The sequence below is a fragment of the Candoia aspera genome, chromosome 1 (assembly GCF_035149785.1).
Source record: "Candoia aspera isolate rCanAsp1 chromosome 1, rCanAsp1.hap2, whole genome shotgun sequence".
NCBI classification, from domain to species: domain Eukaryota; kingdom Metazoa; phylum Chordata; class Lepidosauria; order Squamata; family Boidae; genus Candoia; species Candoia aspera.
This window is the reverse complement of record NC_086153.1, coordinates 166,194,313-166,207,926: the sequence shown is the minus strand read 5'-3', so window position 1 is coordinate 166,207,926 and position 13,614 is coordinate 166,194,313. Positions and strand designations below refer to the sequence as shown.

Here is a 13,614-nt window from a genome sequence, read left to right as displayed (position 1 = left end):
TCCAATCTGTGTGTGTGTGGGCGGGGGGAAACAGGTCAGGCACAGGAGAGATTGCCTACAGAGGTAGCTTTTTTCCTCTCCCCCCCCCCCCCACAGAGGAGAGAGATTGGAGAGGAAGGGATTACAAGAGAGTAAGCAGGCACACAATGGGGAATACACTGGGCTGTTTGCATAGTGCGCTTGTGGCTGCTGGTGCTAGCCCATTGCTTTCCATGTGTATTCCCCATTGTGTGCCTGCTTACTCTCTTGTAATCCTTTCCTTGCCAATCTCCTTGCTCTGTAAGGAGGGGGAAAAAAAACAACAGGTCAGGCACAGGACAACGCATACTGACTGTAATGGAGATACGTGACTGAGGGAAACTGCAAAGGTCGTAAATGCGGTCATTGGTCGTAAACTTGTTTTTTTAGCACCATCATAACTTTGAACTGTCGCTGAACAAAGCAATCAGTGAAGACTGCCTGTGTTGACATGGATTTCATGGGGAAGGTGTTCTGGAGAACAAAATCCAAATAGAGTTTATTATGGTCACAGAGCAGGGTTAAAAATAAAAACATACTAAAAATAAGAATAAAAACACAAAACAGGGTAAGAATGTTAAATTGGTGATGGGTTCATTAGTCAAGGCATGTCTAATTTTACAGGCAGTATAATAGAATGTGGCTGTGTTCAAGGAAACTAAATTACACTGATCTGTTAATAATTGTACATAAAAAGATCAGAGTTTCCCAGGTGTTCTACCAGGTAAGAATTCATAAAGCAGTACCCTAGGATCCTTAGGGTACAGTGTAACAGGACACAAGCTGTAGTTTAAATAGCCCCTTATCCACAGGGGCACAGCCTTAGCTCATGGGGAAATTTTCTGTATTGGCCCTCCAAAACTGCTGTGGGAAGAGCATTGAAACCTGCTAAAGTTAGAGCTCTTTGGAATCTGGAGATTGTTATACAATGTAAATACCTTGCTGGTTTGAAAAAGGGGCTTGAGCAACTATGCCAATCAGACTGAAGGAGCCCTCCATCCCAACTCTGGCAGTACTTTCAGTCCTGCCAGTGGCATTTTGTGATGACATGTTGTCTAACCCTTAAAATTATTGTGATTTCTGATTCGAACTAAACTTAGTTTCAAAGTCTGGTTACTTCTACCTGAATGTTTGTTCACTTTGATCTGGGATATGAAACCTTGCTAAAAGTTAGGAAGCCGAAGAGATGTGGAATTGGGTTACTATTTCCATAGAACCAGCCTGGTTGACTTAAACCGGGTGATGCACAGCAAAGATACTCAACGAGTCTTGCATGGGAGTGCCCAAGAGGACACCAACCGCCGTCCAGCAAACCTAGCGAAAGGGGTCGACAGCAATAATTGTTGGCATAAATATCACAAGACCTACCGTTCACTATAAAGCAGTCACTAAACACTGTCAGCAGTTACCGGCTGCCGCCGGGGCTCCACCAGAAGGGCTAGGAAAGTGTACACTCCTGCCGCTCAAAGCAACTTTTAGTTCTGCCTGTTCTTTCCGGCTGGTCGCTTTCGCCTTTTCTCTTCTTTGTGCCGAGCCGCCTAAGGAACATAGCGTGAAAGGTCGGCTTTGCCTGCGCAAGGGCGGGTTTGCTGCTCTCCCCCATTCCCGAAAATGCTGCAGAGATAACGTTGAGAGTTACAGCCCGGGTTCGCTCGTCACTCCTCGAAAATGCGGTTAGTTTGGAACAGGCTCAGCGGGTGAAAGGCTGGGGATGGTAAAAACTTGGTTCACCATTTCGCCCGCTGGGAACTAGCCTCGCACCCAAGAGGCCGCGGCTGAGCCCGAGCCGCGGCTGCCGATTTATTTCTACGGGAGGCTCCCGCCAGAGCGCTTCACCAGAAGTGACGTGAAGGGGGCGTGAAACATTTTCCCGCGGTTTGGGAGACGGGCGGGGATGCTTTGAGGAGGGCGGCCGCGGCGGTGGCCGGGCTTTCACTGGCAGCGGCTCGGCTCTCCGGGGAGCCTCTATGTGGCTGGAGGCGGCGAACATGGCGCCGACCAGCCCCCCCCGGAAAATGGGAACTGGGTTCCCTAGCCAGAGGGAGGACAGCCCCGAGCCCGCGGGGGACTCTGAAGCGCCCGCCGCGGCGCCCCCGGCTCCTGACAGGTCAGTTCGGCCCGCAGGGCTGGCTCTCGCCTGGGGGCGGGGGGAAGGCGTGGGGCAGAAAGTGAAGGCTGGTTCAGGAGAGATGAGAGCTTGTAGCCGTCCGTCCACCCATCTGAGTGGCCTGTAGGTTGCCATCTTCTTTTCCGTGCAAGAGAGAAAACTCGCGGTCTCCACCTCTCGATTGCTCGTTGAGTTAAGAGAATTCTGTCTTTGGGGCTCATGGCTGGAATTCTTTTTCTCCTGGAGCTTGTGTGTTACATCGAAAACAGCAACAGAGTCGTGCGCCCATTTAAAAGCTGTCGCCCGTATTTCCACTGAACTTGGGCATCGGGTGCCTGCCAAGCGAGGTCCCAAGCTTGATGGCTTAGAAGCTAAGGACACCAAACAAACATGTAGATAAATGCCAATCCTGACAACACCGCGTCTTTTGATCAGTGAAATTTAACAAAACATTAGAAGAATACAAGCCTCACTCTCAGCATTTGCTTATTGAATCAGTTGTGATGAATGCTCGGTATAGAGTTGAGAGGATCGTGCTTTTCTCCTTTTTATTATTTTTTTCTTGCTGCCAGTGCAGCTTTCCTTTGTGGCTGTTATGCTTATCATAATGTTGATTTACTTGGGAGATAGATGACCCTGCAAAAGAAAGAGAAAAAATTATGAACACAGACAAAATTCCAGTGTAATGCCTAGTTTCCCCACTGTGTTAAACTGGCATTGCCAGCTCCAGTTGAAACCAGTTCTAGAGATTTCCCTTTCCACAGTAAATGTGTGCAAATGACATGTGTGCATAATATGTGTGCAAGAAGCTACACTGCAAAGGAAGGCCAGTGCTATAACAAACTCGGTGAATTAATACTTACTGATTAAAATTAGTTTCCTGTAAAATAATCCTTTTCTCTATCTGCCTGTAAAAACCACACATTCTTCACACATATGTGAACCCTCCTTCCGAAAAGCAGAAATAGCAGAAGAAAAAAAACCCAAGATGGAGATGCCATAGGAAGGATGTTAAATGGAAGGAAAATTGGGTGGAGAATGAGGTAGAAGTAACAACAGGAAAGGAAAAAAAGACAATACCTGTTTAGGTATTATGGAAAATATTAAAAGATCAGCAAAGCAAGGAACATGTATTAGGTGATCTTCAAAGCTATCCAGCTTTTCAGCAGCAGCATTTACAGTCATCTGACCTCCTCCTCCTTCACAGTTAATGGGCGGCGGGGGGGGGGCAGTCTTTCTCCAGGAAAACATAAGAGGCATATTATAAGAAAACTGAGACTGTGCTAAGGCTTATGGGAGATGAGCCTTCTCTTTCCAGGAGATAGTATTTGGTTTGGTTAGGAAAATTCAGATGAGACATAGCTGTTGCATTTTTTAGAATATAAGCTATTGTGGAGGCGTGAACCTAAATCTGAGTATTTGCTCCTAACTTATCATGACTTTCACCTGATGTCAGGTTTTGCTCAGCAATACTAGACTAGACTGGGAGCAGGCACAACAGGGAGTGCACACAACTCTTTTTAACAGAAGAGAGGTTTGTTGTAGAAATGCTAAAGAAACATTTATGAAAGAATTTCCATGACTGCTATGTATCAAATGCAAGCCCCATTTACAGTGAAATCAAGTTTTAATTGTTGTGCCTTTTTCTCCCACCCTGCATGATGTAACAGACTTAAAACCATTTTCTTCTGGGCAGGAAGAATATTTTCCACCTGTTCTTTGTTAATGAACTAGTCTGGTTTCAGCCTATTTTCTTCTGACCATGCAAGAAATGTCTGCCACATCAAAACATTCTCCTCTGAAAAGCTTTGGAAGCTTTTGGAAGACTCACTTCCTGGAGTAATACAATAAGGAACTGCTAAATATGTAGAACTTACGTACTGTGTGCTAGTGTCCCTATTTTAATTGCTACTGGCCAACAAGAATGTTTCTGATGCAACATACCAGTTAACTTCAATAGCATATGCTGATCAGAGAAACTGAAGTATCGTTGTGTTTCGGTTTGCCTGAAATAGAATTATATGACTTACATGAACATTATTTATGCCCCACCTTTGTGTCACCATGTGTCACAAAGTTGCCTTTCTGTGAACGTATATTATGCAGCTTGAAGTTAGAAAAATAGAGCACAAGTGGCTTTTGCCTACTCTATTATGTCTTTTATATTTCTACTTTTTTTATTCAGCAGCTGTCCAAATAAATGGCATTTTTCAATTTGTAAAAAGAGCTTAGATTTGATCTTTTTCCTAGTACACATTTTCCAGCCCAAATGCTATTTATAGGAATAAATTGTCTTGAAAAGGCTGGCTTCTTTCTCTTTCCCCTCCCTCCGATCAACTGTTAACCTAAGTTCTGGAAGTTCATAGGTTTTTCTTGGTCTCATTTTGTTTCTTAATTTCTCGTATAAACATCATACTTATGGCCTTTCCCAGGTATGTATGTATATATTGTGACATTTATAGACCATCCAACTCTTATCATGATTAACAGTGATATATGTAGTTTAAAAAGGAAAATGTCTGGGGAAAAAATGACACTGTCTAATAGACCAAACATCCTGAAAGAGGTCCTTTACCCACTCTAACCCAAGGCCTGGGGGAAGAACCAGGGTTTAAGGGCTTGTTTAAGATGTGCATGTATGTGTATATAAAATACTTTCATTTGGCTTAATTTAACTTCACAACTTGATGATATAGCTTCTCCTCTTTCATGTATCTGAAACTGAGTGTTGTGACTTTGCCAAAACAATATTTCTTAACCAGGTCTTCAATTTTACAGTGGTAAAAAGATAGCAATCACTCTGAAGTTTAATATAATAACTAGTGATCTCTTTTCCTCTTTGATTTCTTTCCTCTTCTTTCTTCTTACCTTTGTTCATCCTCTTAACATTTTACTATCTCAGTAAGAGTAGGAATCATATAGAGAATGGTATAGAATATTAGAAAAAAATATGACAGCTGGAGTAGAGGCTGTGAGATACTGAGTTTGCAACAAGGGTTAAAGATAAATGAAACAATAGAAAAGAAAAAAAATATGTTAACATGCTGAAAAGACCACTGGCAAATTTAATGAACTATGATTGCACCACTGTGTAGTAGCAACAGTTAAAGTGTCATTGTTTTGATGTGATGCTTTTCATCAGATATTATTACTAGGTTTCAGAATGAATAAAATATGTTTCAGTCCATCCAGAGAAAATAACTATGGACATTGATTTGCAAATCTTTTTGTGGAAAATGTACTATATCAGCCTCTACTCCAGCTGTCACATTTTTTTCCCCAATATTCTATACCATTCTCTATATGATTCCTACTCTTACTGAGATAGTAAAATGTTGAGAGGATGAATGAAGATAAGAAGAAAGAAATCAAAAAGGGAAAGAGAACATTAGTTATTATATTAAACTTCAGAGTGATTGCTGTCTTTTTACCACTAAGATTGATATGTATATGAGCATGTGTCTTGAGTTCATGGAATGAGGTCAGGAAACTACCATGGTATATGTAACCGATAGGGCCTGTGCATTGCATTTTTTATACATAATCTGCATATTTTGTGTTTATTGATGTGTAAGAAAAGTATTGGAAGTGAAAAGTCAGTGCATTGTTTGCTAAAGTAGATGGTATAGTACATATTCCACAAAATTATACAATCTGTCAGGTACCTAAAAAAAGTATTTATTTCAGTTTTGTAAGTAATGTATTTTCTTTATTAGGCTTCTGTTTGCTGAAACAGACTTTGTTTCCTTATGTGATGCTTTACACATAACAGACAGTCTGAGAATAACTGCTTGGAAGACCTATGAAAAAATGGATGTAGTTGTGAGTATACAGCTTGCTTATTAACTATGTAATAACCATAATACATTTTTGGAAAATAACACCAAATCAATACATATACACGCACACCCACACCCACACCCCAAATTTAGTTTTTGTTTTTGTTTTAATGCTACGTCACTTTTCTCATGAGCTGAAGTAGATTTGCAAATAAATAATATTAGTACACACACCTGATATAGTCTAAATTCAGTTTTGTGTGGCAGTGTGAGTAATGTTCAGCTTCTTGGTCTTTGTGCTATAACCTAAAATGGTTGCAAAGTGCTAATATTTCAGAATTGCTTGTCACCATTTATGGCCAGTAACTTTAACTTTGATGTGGTACAAAATCCTTCCCTATGCAAGCAGAAGACCCATCTGCAGATAGACCTCTATTCCTCCCTTTCTCTTTCCCCGTTGTGTATGTACAAGTGAATATTCAAACTAACAGAGGGTTGTAAGGAATAGGGACCTTGTTCCTGCTGCTGCTTTCTGTATATACTCTACTGTAAGCTCCTATGGCTTGTTTGGCTGGTAAACATAAGCTGGATGGAATACAGAAATCCTATTCAATAGTTTTGCATTGACTTCTTGACTTATCCCAAGTAGTACAGTACAATTATACAGGTAGTCCTTGACTTACGACCATTCGTTCAGTGACCGAAGTTATGACGGCACTGAATGAATGGTGGTTACAACCAGTCCTTGGAGTTCAGGCCAGCGCCCCACAATCACGTGATTGCCATTTGCAATCTTCTATGCCGGCTTCCCCAGAAAGTCAAAGGGGAAGCCAGCAGGGAAGATCGCAAGTTGCTGGGTTAAGTCTTCCCATCTGCGCCCCCTCCTCTAGCTCTTCTGCGCTTGTGCTGGCCACTCGTGCACCTCCACCCTCCCCAACCCGTGCTGCACCCCGTGGACTTGTGCAGTGCTTCTCATGCACTCTCCCCAACCCCTCAAGTCTGGTAATAGAAGATATGATGATAAACTATATAAATATAACTTTGCAAAATGTTTGTGTAAAACAATTGTATTAAATGCACATTTGTTACAGCTCTAAATAATACAACTTAAATGAACATTTTTTCCCCTAGGAGAGCCATTTAAAAAAAGAAATGTGGGGGATCTGCATTTTTATGGCTGCAGTTGACCTGGATGAGATGACATTCACATTTACAGAACTTCTGAAATGTTTACAAATTAGGTATGTTTGTTGCTTCTACTTAGATCTCTATAATTATGCAATTATAGTAATGTCTGTTTAATGACATTAAGAATACATAAATCTTATTTTGAGTCATGATGAGAAGCATCTTTTATATTGCCTTAAATGATCTGTATGAGTATTAGTAATCAGCGATTAGTAAATTACATCATAGAGTAGTAGGATTGTTAATTTTGAGGGCAGCTGGGTTAGGACAGGAAGGGTTTAAGTGTTCTTACTCCTTATTTAGCCTATCTCCCACTGCTATTTGACCCTCTTGGAGAAATTATACATGTATTTTATTTATTTTTTATTTTTTATCCCACCTTTATTATATTTACAAATAACTCAAGGTGGGGAACATACCTAATACTCCTTCCTCCTACACATATATATATCCCTCATACCGTTTTCCTCTGGGATAAACAAAAACATGCAGAGTCCAGAAAAGGAGTAAGAACTAGTAAGCCAAAGAAATTAAAAGCGTGAGATAAAGGAAAAGGAAATATAGTACATCTCTTCATACCTTTCTGTCTTTGGACACCATTCTTGTCCATTCATACACCCCCTCATAAGTTGCCTTTTGCTCTTTAAACTATTCACCTCTCTTTTTTTAGGATCTCATCAATAGCATCCAACCAGAACTTTCTTAGTTGTTTCCTTCCTCTTAACCTATTCCTTCTTCCTCTTCAATTTCAGCGATCATGCTATTTTCATTTCATCATTCCATTAAGCATCCTTTTTTTATACTGTACTCCCAGTTAGCCTAATTCACACATTTCTGTGGCACACTTACATAATTCTTTTCACTTTATTCCAAGCAGCTTCTACATCTTCTTTCTTTACTTCCACTTTATATTCATTCTGTCAGGTAATTATTTTATTTATTTATTTAATTATATTTGTATAGCTGCCTAGTGATTCTAGGTGGCGTATATCATAAAACAGTCAAAATACATAAAAAACCATTAAAACAACCAACTTAAATTAAAAAATAAAGAAAAAAACAAGTAAAAAACAATGGCGGCAAAACATACAAAGAGTGTCTTCCATTAACTGTCATACAGCCATCTAGCATGCACTGCTCTGCCCATGGGATCCCCAAGCTAGTTGACAGAACCATGTTTTAAGGTACTTCCGGAAGGCTGACAGGGTTGGGGCCAGCCTCACCTTGGGGGGAATGATGTTCCACAGGGCAGGGGCCACAGTGGAAAAGGCTTTCCTCCTAGGTCTGGCCCAACAAAACTCCCTGGTCAAGAGGACCCACAACATGCCTCTCCTGTGGACCTGATGGGACAGGTAGATATAACACGGGAGAGGCAGTTCCCTCAAGTATCAAATAATTAATCTTTCTTTTTATACCTTTTCATCAGGAATCACGCTTTCTCTCATGTTTCTTTCACTTCTTTCCTTTTCTTCCGTGCCCATGTTTTCTCAAGCTCCATTCTTGATAGCACCCAAAAATGGCCTGTCTCATGTTTAGAACCTCATGTCACTCTTGCATCCAGCTCTGATTCCGTCAAACTTTCATCTTAATGATTACACATTTAGATTATATGTATTAGATTTGGATTTATATAGACACGTCCTTAAATGCATGTATTCAAAACAAACCTACCCAAATCAAGTTCTTCCATTTTCTCTATACTCTGGAGCATAAATTGCAGCTATCACCAATATGGATTTCTACTTTCACAGGTATCCACAACAACCTGATGACACCATTTCATACTTTCTGATATATATTTTAGTAATTTCATTTATAATTCCGTACTTTCATTTCCTTGCATGTATTCATCAACTGCACTCCACAGAAGCAAATCACCTTCATACTTTCATATTTGTTACAATCTTCCCTTTTTGCTTAGTTTCATACACACATAACATTTGCCTGCCTGCCTGCCTGCCTCTAACATTTCAAGCTGGAGTTTCTCATATGCTATGGTTATTGCCATATCGATTCATAGATCTCTACCATCCATCATGGATTTAGTCAACTGAGCCTTTCATATCTTGCTTTCTTTTAGATAGATAAGATATACTGTATACTATATTACCAGCTTTAACTATATTTGGGCAACATGTAACATTTCTTGCTATTGTAACATAATACTAGTCACTTTTACACATTTTGGCTAATTTGCCACAAACGCAACCAAAGCCCACTTTACACTACACAGTCTTGTGCTATTCTGTGCAAGCTAGGATCTCTAAGCTAGAGATCACCTTGCAAGCCACTGTATTGTTCCCTACATTACAACAGCTAGGGCATGCTTGTAGTATTCTGACATAGTCAGGATGCTAGGAAAAATTATAGGTATTTTTAATTTTTTGCTACAGAGAATTCTCCTTTGGTTCAGTAGGAAAAGCCAGCAAATCTCCTTTGTCATGCTCAGAGAGGGAAAGATGTCTGTGTCATGTTCGCTATTTCAATGTAGTTTATACATCGTAACGTTTCAGATGCCATGGCGCTGACGCCCGTTTCTGTTTGGGAGGGAGCTGCTGTGAAACCTTGTACCAAGCTCTGTATCTGTGTTCATTACAATGGAATGTGTTTGGGTTCTGTTCTCTGTTCAAGGACTTTTCCTGCAGACCATCAGAAACCGTTAGGAGCACCTGGGATTGTGAACTTGGGAAGATTCTACGGGGGGAGGGATCTCATTTACACCGAGGGTTTTTAGTTTGCATTTGGCACGCTTTTATCATTCTCAGCTTTCTCTGTGATCTTGCATACTATTCTTTAATAAATCAGATATCTTTGAATTCCTGCTCATGAGTCTGATAGTGTTTTAGAATAGGCAACCATTACATAAAGCTGAGAATCACCAAAGTTGTACCGTTAGCTCCTACCAAGATTAGTTTCTTGTGAGGGAAAATAGTTAACAATGGCTGAGTCCAAGCTCACGACCGGGGGAGTTCAGGAGACGGCTGGTTTGATGCCCGAGTTGGTCAAGAGCGGAGAACTGAGCCTCACCCCGGAACCTTCAGATTTCTGGGAGGAATCGAGTTCCAGTCCTGAGGTAGAGGAATCTGACGATGGGGGAGAACCAGAGCAACCGGCACCCAGCGAATTGCCTGCAGAATTGATCACCTGGGATGAAGCGGGAGAACCCCAGCCAGGGACGTCCCAGGCGTCCTGGAAGTATTGGTTCCCGCTGACCCCAGACGTAGAATCTACCACGGTATCAACAGAGAGACAGCCTAACACGCAAGGGAGGGAGGAATCTTAAACCCCTGAAAGGCTAAGAGTGATGGAGGCCAAAATAGAATCGATGGAGTATATGCTAAGAAACCTGTCTCTGTCATTGGGGGGGCAGGGGAGGCGCGGAGGAGATCCCAGCCTCATGCAACCATCCCCCATCCTCCCATCCGGACCGCTGGCAGGGCCGGAGACGGCTCCGGGATGAATCTCCACCCTGCAGGGCTCGACCACCAGTGTCCCCACCCCGAAGAGGGAGAGCTACTGTAACCTGGGGCCCAAGCACTCAAGCAGCCGCCAATTCCGCTCCAACAGGAGTGGGGGTGAGAGACTTTTCCGTCAAGTTTGATGGGGATCCAACCAAGTTATCTTTCTTTCTAACTAATGCTAAAAGTTACATGAGGCAGTTTGGAGCATACTTCCCTTCCAAAGAGGCTAAGATAACTGCCATTGCCACCAAGTTGAAGGGTCGAGTGGCTGACTGGTATGTTCAGTTAAGTGAGGCTGACTCCCCTGCACTTGATTATTTCAAGGACTTCATGTAGGCGTTAAAGCTACATTTTGAGGATCCTCTGGCCAAGGCAAGAGCTAAGAAGGTGCTAAAGGATCTTACCCAGGGCCAACTGTCTGTAGCTCATTACGCCCTGGAGTTTAAGGCTCTAGCTGGGAAAATCCCCGACTGGCCTCAGTCAACCTTAATAGAATGGTTCAAAGAGTGACTCAACTGGGACGTCCTACGGTGGGCGTTGTGTAGGGACAACCCAGAGTCATTGTACAAATGGATCTGTCTGGCAGGCAAGGCTGAGCACGCTCAGCATACCTTCATGCAAACCGGAAGACCTGAAAAACCACCAGCCACCATGAGGGGACCCCGAAGTGCTGCGACTGCTGCCCGGCCAGGCTATAGAGCCTGGGATGAGGAGAGAGATCGGTGCTATGCGAGGGGTCAGTGTCTCCGATGCGGAAAGGAAGGGCATCGAGCAGCTGATTGCCCAAATGCCAAGGCTAGAGATCGAGCGGGCAAGCTGCCGGCTAAATCGCCCCCCCCTCGCGGCGGATGACAGCAGCCAAGGGCGCAGCCGACGCTGAGGAAGTATTCTACTTCCTGGGAGAGGCTGAAGACGACTCTAAGGAGCCGGTGGGAAATGCCAGCCACCTGCCATGAAGAGCGCCTGCAGGCAGGTGGGGGAGGATGGGTGTGAGGATGCTATGGTGAGTGCTGACTGTCCCACTTTAGCAGTAAAAGTGAAATTGGGCTCCCACACAAAAACTACAGAGGTCTGGGCTTTGGTTGACTCTGGGTGTTCCAGGTACTTAATTCACCCTGATCTGGTTGCTGCTTTGGACCTGCCTAGCTTCCCCCTCCAGCAGCCTTTGATCTTCACACAGTTGGATGGTTCAATGGCAGGGGGGGGCCCGGCAACCCATTTCACTGGAACTGTCACAATGCAAATGGGCAGCCACCGTGAGACTTTAAAATTCGTAGTAGTACCTGTTGGCAATCCCTTGGTAATTCTGGGGATCCCCTGGTTGACCTATCGAAGCCCATATATAAACTGGGAACACAGAACTGTGACTTTTAAAGATGGGTTTTACTAAGCTCCTACAGCGGAGAGAGCTGCACGTGCGGGGGTTGGAAGGGTTGCGGCCACCATGCCATGCCCTAACTTGGCACATTTAGAAGGCTTGCCCGATCGATACCAAGATTTTGCAGACGTCTTTGGGGAAATGGAAGCAGATCAGCTACCCCCCCATCGGAAAACTGACTGTGCGATAGAGTTGGTTCCCAATGCTCAATTGCCCAAGCCAAAAATTTATCCAATGACTCAGAAGGAGCTTGAGGCATTACAGGACTTTATTGACAAAAATCTATCAAGGGGGTTTATTGAACCTGCAAATTCCCCCGTTGGGGCCCCTGTGCTTTTCCGGGAAAAGGGAGATGGCACACTTTGACTCTGTACGGACTGTTGAGGGTTAAATTCTGTCTCAATTTTCAACAAGTACCCTCTTCTGCTCATGAAGGACATATTAGCTCATTTGTCTAAGGGCAAGATTTTCTCCAAGCTCGATCTTCGTGAAGCCTATTTCCGCATCCGCATACGAGCTGGAGATGAGTGGAAAACTGCTTTTAATTGCCCATTGGGTTCATTTCAGTACAAAGTCCTCCCTTTTGGGTTGGCAGGGGCGCTTGGAGTCTTCATGCAATTGATTAATGAAGTATTACATGATCATTGTTTAAAGCGGTCCTGGTTTATTTAGATGATGTTCTCATTTACACTGAAACCGAGGAGGAACACGAATGCCTCCTCAAACAGGTGTTACGCAAGCTTAGAAATGCCAAACTCTATGCCAAACTTTCCAAATGTGAATTCCACAAGACCCAACTTGACTATCTAGGCTATAGGGTGTCTGACAACGGCATTGAAATCGTCCCTGCAAGAATCCAGGCGATTTTAAGTAGGGAACGTCTCCGCACCTGGAGGCAATTGCAAAGTTTCCTCGGGTTCAGTAATTACTATTGCCAATTTATCCAGGGGTTCACTGAGATTGCTTTGCCCCTCACTGATTTACTCCGTACCAAGGGCTTGGGGGAGACACGCAAAGTAAAAAACCCTGGTGCAGTGTTGAATTGGACGCCTGAATGCCAGGCAGCATTTAAGAAATTAAAAACCCTTTTCACTGCTGAGCCTATTCTACAGCACCCCGATCCTTAATGCCCCTTTGTGGTCCAAGTTGATGCTTCTGACTCCTCAGTTGGGGCTATACTGTTACAGAGAGATTCTGAAAATCACTTAAAACCCCACGCTTATCTGTCCAGAAAATTTTCTGAAACCAAACGCCGGTGGCATGTTTGGGAAAAGGAGGCGTTTGCTGTAAAAGCTGCTTTCGAAGTCTGGCGTCACCTCCTTGAAGGCGCTAAATGCCCTTTCGAGGTTTGGACCGATCACAGGAATTTGGAAGCCCCCCACACCCCCTGGCGTCTCAGTTCTAAACAAATTCGCTGGGCTCAGTTTTTCAGTCGTTTCAACTTCCAGTTAAAATTTATCCCAGGAAAAAAAAACTTTCTGGCCAATGCTTTGTCGCGTTTACCTCAGGATTTTGTCCAGGGGGCAGATGTGGTTGGGACTGTTCTCACTCAACCACAACTGGGTTTGGTTGCTGTCACTCGGAGCCAGACCCATGTGCAAGCAACCCCGCCCCCAGCCCAGTCTGGGAAGCGGAAGGTGCAAGTTCCTTGTCAGTTACAGAAAGACTTTCTCCAGGCACTGA

The 13,614-nt window shown here is 43.3% G+C and overlaps 2 protein-coding genes across 4 annotated transcripts in view; one reads left to right on the top strand and one right to left on the bottom strand.

Annotated features, from left to right (window-relative positions):
• The first annotated feature begins 1,890 nt into the window (after positions 1-1,890).
• Positions 1,891-13,614, top strand: part of RB1 (RB transcriptional corepressor 1) — a 77,677-nt gene continuing 65,953 nt past the window's right edge. For 2 of the 3 annotated variants that reach the window (XM_063317798.1, XM_063317797.1), the window contains exons 1-3: positions 1,892-2,125; positions 5,842-5,947; positions 7,036-7,145. In XM_063317798.1, the coding sequence (XP_063173868.1) occupies positions 1,986-2,125; positions 5,842-5,947; positions 7,036-7,145 (356 nt within the window). In that variant the 5' untranslated portion in view covers positions 1,892-1,985. Of the gene's footprint in view, positions 2,126-5,841; positions 5,948-7,035; positions 7,146-13,614 lie in introns of all 3 variants that reach the window. The other variant, XM_063317796.1, reaches the window with a different exon arrangement.
• LOC134507280 (RCC1 and BTB domain-containing protein 2-like) overlaps positions 2,527-13,614 on the bottom strand; it is a 124,138-nt gene continuing 113,050 nt past the window's right edge. The window contains exon 13 of the mRNA XM_063317802.1: positions 2,527-2,761. The gene's annotated coding sequence lies outside the window, so the exon portion shown is untranslated. The remainder of the gene's footprint in view (positions 2,762-13,614) is intronic.